Source organism: Bufo gargarizans, unplaced genomic scaffold, assembly GCF_014858855.1.
Source record: "Bufo gargarizans isolate SCDJY-AF-19 unplaced genomic scaffold, ASM1485885v1 original_scaffold_887_pilon, whole genome shotgun sequence".
NCBI lineage: Eukaryota > Metazoa > Chordata > Amphibia > Anura > Bufonidae > Bufo > Bufo gargarizans.
The window spans coordinates 71,508-79,272 of record NW_025334744.1 but is presented as its reverse complement, the minus strand read 5'-3'; the positions used below and the strand labels follow the sequence as shown (position 1 = coordinate 79,272).

The 7,765-nt window shown below is 53.8% G+C and overlaps 1 protein-coding gene across 1 annotated transcript; it reads left to right on the top strand.

The window, feature by feature from the left end:
* Positions 1-881: 881 nt before the first annotated feature.
* Positions 882-7,001, top strand: MAP1LC3B (microtubule associated protein 1 light chain 3 beta). The gene is made up of 4 exons (XM_044275112.1): positions 882-906; positions 2,397-2,617; positions 4,487-4,593; positions 5,919-7,001. Exons 1-4 carry the CDS (start codon positions 882-884, stop codon positions 6,088-6,090), a joined length of 525 nt encoding a protein of 174 aa, XP_044131047.1. The 3' UTR covers positions 6,091-7,001.
* The last annotated feature ends 764 nt before the right edge of the window (positions 7,002-7,765 follow it).

Sequence of the window (7,765 nt, the reverse complement as noted above, 5' to 3'; positions counted from 1 at the left end):
GGTAATGACGGGGCGAAGCGGGTCACAGGGTGAGATCGGGGTAATGACGGGGCGAAGCGGGTCACAGGGTGAGATCGGGGTAATGACGGGGCGGAGCGGGTCACAGGGTGAGATCGGGGTAATGACGGGGTGGAGCGGGTCACAGGCATAGATCGGGGTAATGATGGGACGAAGCGGGTCACAGGGTGAGATCGGGGTAATGACGGGGCGGAGCGGGTCACAGGGTGAGATCGGGGTAATGACGGGGCGAAGCGGGTCACAGGGTGAGATCGGGGTAATGACGGGGCGAAGCGGGTCACAGGGTGAGATCGGGGTAATGGCGGAGCGGGTCACAGGGTGAGATAGGGGTAATGGCGGGGCGGGTTACAGGGTGAGATAGGGGTAATGACGGGGTGGAGCGGGTCACAGGGTGAGATAGGGGTAATGACGGGGCGGAGCGGGTCACAGGGTGAGATAGGGGTAATGATGGGGCGGAGCGGGTCACAGGGTGAGATCGGGGTAATGATGGGGCGGAGCGGGTCACAGGGTGAGATCGGGGTAATGACGGGGCGGAGCGGGTCACAGGGTGAGATCGGGGTAATGACGGGGCGGAGCGGGTCACAGGGTGAGATCGGGGTAATGGCGGAGTGGGTCACAGGGTGAGATAGGGGTAATGACGGGGCGGAGTGGGTCACAGGGTGAGATAGGGGTAATGACGGGGCGGAGCGGGTCACAGGCGTAGATCGGGGTAATGATGGGGCGGAGCGGGTCACAGGGTGAGATCGGGGTAATGACGGGGCGGAGCGGGTCACAGGGTGAGATCGGGGTAATGGCGGAGTGGGTCACGGGCTGAGATCGGGGTAATGATGGGGCGGAGCAGGTTACAGGCGTAGATCGGGGTAATGACGGGACGGAGCGGGTCACAGGGTAAGATAGGGGTAATGACGGTCAGGGTGGCGTGGCCAGGAGCGGGTTACAGGCTGAGATTGGGGTAATGATTGGGTGGCATGGCCAGGAGTGGGTCACAGGGTGAGATCGGGGTAATGACGGGCAGGGCGGTGCGGCCGGGAGTGGGTGACAGGGTGAGATCGGGGTAATGACGGGCAGGGCGGTGCGGCCAGGAGTGGGTCACAGGGTGAGATCGGGGTAATGGCGGTCAGGGCGGTGCGGCCAGGAGCGGGTCACAGGGTGAGATCAGGGTAATGGCGGGCAGGGCGGTGCGGCCAGGAGTGGGTCACAGGGTGAGATCGGGGTAATGGCGGTCAGGGCGGTGCGGCCGAGAGTGGGTGACAGGGTGAGATCGGGGTAATGACGGGCAGGGCGGTGCGGCCAGGAGTGGGTCACAGGGTGAGATCGGGGTAATGACGGGGTGGCGCGGCCAGGAGCGGGTCACAGGGTGAGATCAGGGTAATGGCGGTCAGGGCGGTGCGGCCAGGAGTGGGTCACAGGGTGAGATCGGGGTAATGGCGGTCAGGGCGGTGCGGCCAGGAGTGGGTCACAGGGTGAGATCGGGGTAATGGCGGTCAGGGCGGTGCGGCCTGGAGCGGGTCACAGGGTGAGATCGGGGTAATGGCGGTCAGGGCGGTGCGGCCAGGAGCGGGTCACAGGGTGAGATCAGGGTAATGACGGGGTGGCACGGCCAGGAGCGGGTCACAGGGTGAGATCGGGGTAATGGCGGTCAGGGTGGCACGGCCAGGAGCGGGTCACAGGGTGAGATCGGGGTAATGGCGGTCAGGGCGGTGCGGCTGGGAGCTTCATTTCTGCCTCAGTGACATCATCTAATTCTATGGCGGCTGCGATATTTAAAAGGCTCCTAAGGTCAGGCGCCATCATTGTTATCCCACTCCAGGCACCGCGGTCGCGCAGCGTACGGATACACAGCGCCATGTCATTGTCATAACCCTTGTGAAAACTGCAATACTCACTCGAGTTACAACTGGGAAAGGATCCCTTTAAAGGACTTCCCTAACTGGTGCAGTACGCGGAGCCGTCATATAGAAAGTGAAAGCCGCGCAGTACTCCGAGCGTCACAAGTAATACAAAAAGCGTCCCAGTGTATTAATAATAGTAACAGTGTTACATGTGATGCCAGGGAAAAAACAACAACTTTTATAAGGTGCAGTGAAGAAAATATCACCATGGTAACGGCTAAAACAGGCCGGGGCAGGAAGCGGTTAAACATCTTTAAAAAAAAAACTAAACAAGAAACAGAGGGAAAAACCCTGCATCGCTGCCTGTGAAGTGCTAGAGCCTGTGCCCGCCATGCTGACTCCATGTGCCCCCTGTGGGTCCGAGATGGTATAACAGACAAGGCCTCTGCCTCTTGTGAGTGAATGGAAACCTCCTTCAGCAATGTTACAGTCACTGATGATAACGGTCACATTGATATATAATCTGATTTGTCAAGTATTTCCCAGCATGCACCTGCCAGGGCGAAACGTGTTCATGTTCCAGGGAATCTGCATTTGTGACTGACCCCCGCCCCGTGGCGCAGAGTGCAGGCTGCGTCCCATCAGCCTCCTCTCTCTGGGTCGTTTCGCTCTTAGACGCCTCGTCTGATATTTCCTTTATTTTTGTTCCAGAACAGAGAGTGGAAGATGTGAGGCTGATCAGAGAGCAGCACCCTAACAAAATCCCGGTGAGTGCCCCCCGATCTCATCTAACGCCACCGCTCAATGCCAGTAAGCTGCCGCCCCGGGAGACTATTGGGAAATCTGACGGGTTTTAGTTTTGCATAATGACAACTGTGATTGCAACATGTGTAAAAAGTACAGCTGGGAAAATCCAGGACATGTGAGGGTAAAGGGTTAACACAAAACTGATATCAGCCGCTCCTCTTATAACGCTCCAGCACTGATATAACCTCCAGACATTACATCCTATGTGACTGATATCAGCCGCTCCTCTTATAACGCTCCAGCGCTGATATAACCTCCAGACATTACATCCTATGTGACTGATATCAGCTGCTCCTCTTATAACGCTCCAGTACTGATATAACCTCCAGAGACATTACATCACATGTGACTGATATCAGCCGCTCCTCTTATAACGCTCCAGCACTGATATAACCTCCAGAGACATTACATCCTATGTGACTGATATCAGCCGCTCCTCTTATAACGCTCCAGCTCTGATATAACCTCCAGAGACATTACATTATATGTGACTGATATCAGCCGCTCCTCTTATAACGCTCCAGTACTGATATAACCTCCAGAGACATTACATCACATGTGACTGATATCAGCCGCTCCTCTTATAACGCTCCAGCACTGATATAACCTCCAGAGACATTACATCCTATGTGACTGATATCAGCCGCTCCTCTTATAACGCTCCAGCGCTGATATAACCTCCAGACATTACATCCTATGTGACTGATATCAGCCGCTCCTCTTATAACGCTCCAGTGCTGATATAACCTCCAGACATTACATCCTATGTGACTGATATCAGCCGCTCCTCTTATAACGCTCCAGCGCTGATATAACCTCCAGAGACATTACATCCTATGTGACTGATATCAGCTGCTCCTCTTATAACGCTCCAGAGCTGATATAACCTCCAGAGACATTACATCATATGTGACTGATATCAGCCGCTCCTCTTATAACGCTCCAGCGCTGATATAACCTCCAGAGACATTACATCATGTGACTGATATCAGCCGCTCCTCTTATAACGCTCCAGCGCTGATATAACCTCCAGACATTACATCCTATGTGACTGATATCAGCCGCTCCTCTTATAACACTCCAGTGCTGATATAACCTCCAGACATTACATCCTATGTGACTGATATCAGCCGCTCCTCTTATAACGCTCCAGCACTGATATAACCTCTAGAGATATTACATCACATGTGACTGATATCAGCCGCTCCTCTTATAACGCTCCTGCGCTGATATAACCTCCAGACATTACATCACATTTGACTGATATTAGCCGCTCCTCTTATAACGCTCCTGCGCTGATATAACCTCCAGAGACATTACATCACATGTGACTGATATCAGCCGCTCCTCTTATAACGCTCCAGCTCTGATATAACCTCCAGACATTACATCCTATGTGACTGATATCAGCCGCTCCTCTTATAACGCTCCAGTGCTGATATAACCTCCAGACATTACATCCTATGTGACTGATATCAGCCGCTCCTCTTATAACGCTCCAGCCGCGGCAGATGAGGAGGGGGCACAGGAAGTGAGATCACATCTCTGGCTGTGCAGCAGCCCCTCGCTCGGTCACATGACGCTTCTCCTGCGGTCCTCAGTGCCGCCATTGTCCTGGTTGCAGACAGTGAGTATTTTCGGACATTTCCAATAGTCACTGGACCTCAGTCCTCATCACAGAAATGGCGCTGAGTGGGAGGGATCAGTGACTCCTATGGTTGCTGGATGGGAGTTTTGGAAGAAGCCACAGATGCTGCCCCACGGGCTCCCGCGGGCAGGAGGGTGCTCCAGGTGTAGGCATGCTGACGCTCTCTCCTGCTCTCCTACAGGTGATTATCGAGAGGTACAAGGGGGAGAAGCAGCTCCCAGTGCTGGACAAAACCAAGTTCCTGGTCCCGGATCACGTCAATATGAGCGAGCTCATCAAAATCATCCGGTAAGACACGAGCCCAGTGCATATAGCACTGTACAATGCCTCCCCGCTGGTTCAGTATCTGGACACTGGCGGCGCGGGGCCCCTGTACACCATACGGATTACACACGCATGCATTCAGTATCTACACATTAAAGGGCTTTTCGGAGATTTTTATACTGATGACCTATCCTCACTATAGGTCATCAGTGTCTGATGGGTGGGGGTCCGACACCCGGGGTCCCTGCCGGTCAGCGCCGCGGCCTTCTCTTTGCTTTTCCTGGGTCAGTGACACGTTCATCAGTCACATGGCCTAGGGGCAGCTCACCACATAGAAGTGAATGGGGATGAGCGCGATACCGAGCATGGCGGCGCTGTGTTTGTGAGCACGGAGGAGGCCATGGCGTTCACTGCTTTTACTAAACCGCTGACCGGCGGAGGGCCCGGGTGTCAGCCCCCCACCGTCAGATACTAAACCGCTGACCGGCGGAGGGCCCGGGTGTCAGCCCCCCACCGTCAGATACTAAACCGCTGACCGGCGGAGGGCCCGGGTGTCAGCCCCCCACCGTCAGATACTAAACCGCTGACCGGCGGAGGGCCCGGGTGTCAGCCCCCCACCGTCAGATACTAAACCGCTGACCGGCGGAGGGCCCGGGTGTCAGCCCCCCACTGTCAGATACTAATCACCTATCCAGAGGACAGGTCACAAGTATGAAAATCCTTAGAAGGATGTGTCTGCACGTGACAAGCAAACCCACGTGTACACATCGCACACCGTAACCGGAATGGCCCATGTCATTTCCTCAGGATAGGGCCTGGATATCAGATCGGTGGGGGTCCGACACCCGGCGCGCTGCTGCTATGTCTGTGGCAAAACAGGAAGAGAGACGTGTGCGCCGTCTCCTCATACAGCTGATTGGAGGGGGTGCTGGGTGTCGGACCCCCGCCAATCTCCTATTGATGACCTATCCTGAGGAGGTCCTCAATATAGGAGACCCCAGAAAACCCATTAATGGCCAAGCGCACTTGTCAGTTGTGTTTGGAGCTCCCATAGAAGTAAATGGAAAGCGCACTGCGGCGGGGGTCCCAGTTCCAGAGCTATCCGAGCAGTATGACGCCAATGTGTGTGACCGACAACCCTTTAAGGGCATACATGCACATTACACACACACTTATTTGCGTGCCAGGAGTCGGATCTCGGAGCAGCAGCAGCCGTTCCAGCTCCGCCTCCTGCTGTGCCCATAGACTTGCATTGTGTCTCCGACCCCTTTGAGGTCCGCATGCGGTGTGCAGCACAATAATGCGACCCTCTGCGGGATGTGACTTTGCTCCTTTTCTGGGTTTTGCAGGCGACGTCTGCAGCTGAACGCCAACCAAGCTTTCTTCCTGCTAGTGAATGGCCACAGTATGGTGAGCGTGTCCACTCCAATTTCTGAGGTTTACGAACGGGAAAAGGACGAGGACGGATTTCTCTACATGGTCTATGCATCACAGGAGACTTTCGGGATGGAAAACGCATAAGAACGCCCCGCCATTGCCACAGCATTGTTTTTATTTTTGGTTTTATTTAAAGTGATTTGTTTTTTCCCTTTGAGTCCTATGGGAAAACTTTAGCAGCGGGCCGGTCTTCTCGGAACGGCTCCGTATGTATTCGCGCTCCCCGTGCCTCCTGCATAGAATTAAAGCCCGAGAAGGCCCAGGTTGTACCATGTGTAATGTGAGAGCTGCGTCTCAGAGTCAGGCCGTCTCTGGAAAGGGGGGAACGTTTTAGTTTTTCATTGACCTGTAATTTCATGTGTTTTATGCTGTATTCTATCCTGGGGGTCATCATCCGTACATCCACTGTCCAGTGTCTGTTGGGGCGGACCGCGCTGCTCCAGTTTGTGTTGTAATTATGTAATTTATCCCCAGTCCTAATTGTCTATGTAACTGCTCCATATCCAACGCTTCCATTTCGGGATGGGAAATGACGAGTTGTCCTGTGCGGACGGAGCGGGGCTGCGCTCACGTGTTCATATGTACATCGTCGATACATGTAGGCGAATGTTTCCTTAATGCTTCCGTATGCAAAGCAGTTTCTCACCCCATGCCAGGCAAACCTCAGTGCGACTAGCGCCGAGTACGACGGCAAGCGGGGCCCCTGTAGTGGAGCCGGCGGCAGGCTAGACTCGTGGTATCGGGGGGTGACCAGTATGGCGGTGCAGATGTGTAGCTGCCGCCCCACTACCTGAGCAATATCTCGGCTTCTGCGCAGTGCGGAGGGACGTGTGATTCCCACATAATAACCTTATGCACGGTTTTCACTTTATTTTCGTCGTAGCCTCAGACAGAACGTGGATTCGCTGATTTTGTCTTCAGTAACGACCCTTTATTTCACATATAATTTTTTTAGTTTTGCTTTGTTCTTGTATAAATAAAGCTTTTTATATATATTTTTGGCGCCCCGTGCATTTCTTGGACCCTCCTGTTTTCTTTGTCGTACGCTTACCATGTGCTGGGAGCCCAACCAGGGGCCACATTCTACATCTGCGAGGGCCGATTCCAGAATTCCTGCAACACTGGGCTCCAAGGAGGCACGCACAAGACTATGGCTCCAGAATACTAGATTTGTCTCTCCGGTCTCCAGCCACCGCCTGCGCTTCCAGCGCACTCATCGGGCAGTTTCGTTTCAGGTTCTGCGCTTTCTTCACTATCCGAGGGCTTCTGCAGGATCTTCTCCAGCGACACTTCTGTCCTGCTTTGGAGTCCACAGCAAGTACAATCCTTATTCTTCTCGAGGTCTTTTATGATCCCAGGTTCCTATTTCTTGCCAGCTCTACGCTTTATATCCAGGAACACAGAAGCGTCAATTATTTCCACATCCATCTCCACCTGAACCATCATCATCATCACTCTTTCCTTCACTACGCTTTCCAAGACAAGCACTGTAGTCAGGAAGGTCCGTGCCCAGTCTGGTTTGTATGTCGCACAAGTGTCTGACATCTCATACACGTGCCACCATCTGCTGATTGACGCATGCACAGTGAAGCAGGACTCATCTGACAGAAGGGCTCCAGCTTTACTGTGCATGCGCATGATATTGGAGATGAAATGCCCTGCCGATCGGGAGCAGATACCCCCAACTCTTCTGACGAGCAAGGTTTTCCTTCTACTTGTATATAGAGACACCTTCAGAATGCAGAGAAGGATCAGGTAG

Excerpts from the sequence above, each read along its gene's own strand:
- MAP1LC3B (XM_044275112.1), top strand. The coding sequence starts at position 882 with ATGACGGGACGGAGCGGGTCACAGG. Across the intron at positions 907-2,396 it reads GGGACGGAGCGGGTCACAGG|CATGCACCTGCCAGGGCGAA; the intron begins GTAAGATAGGGG and ends AGTATTTCCCAG. Across the intron at positions 4,594-5,918 it reads GAGCTCATCAAAATCATCCG|GCGACGTCTGCAGCTGAACG; the intron begins GTAAGACACGAG and ends TGGGTTTTGCAG.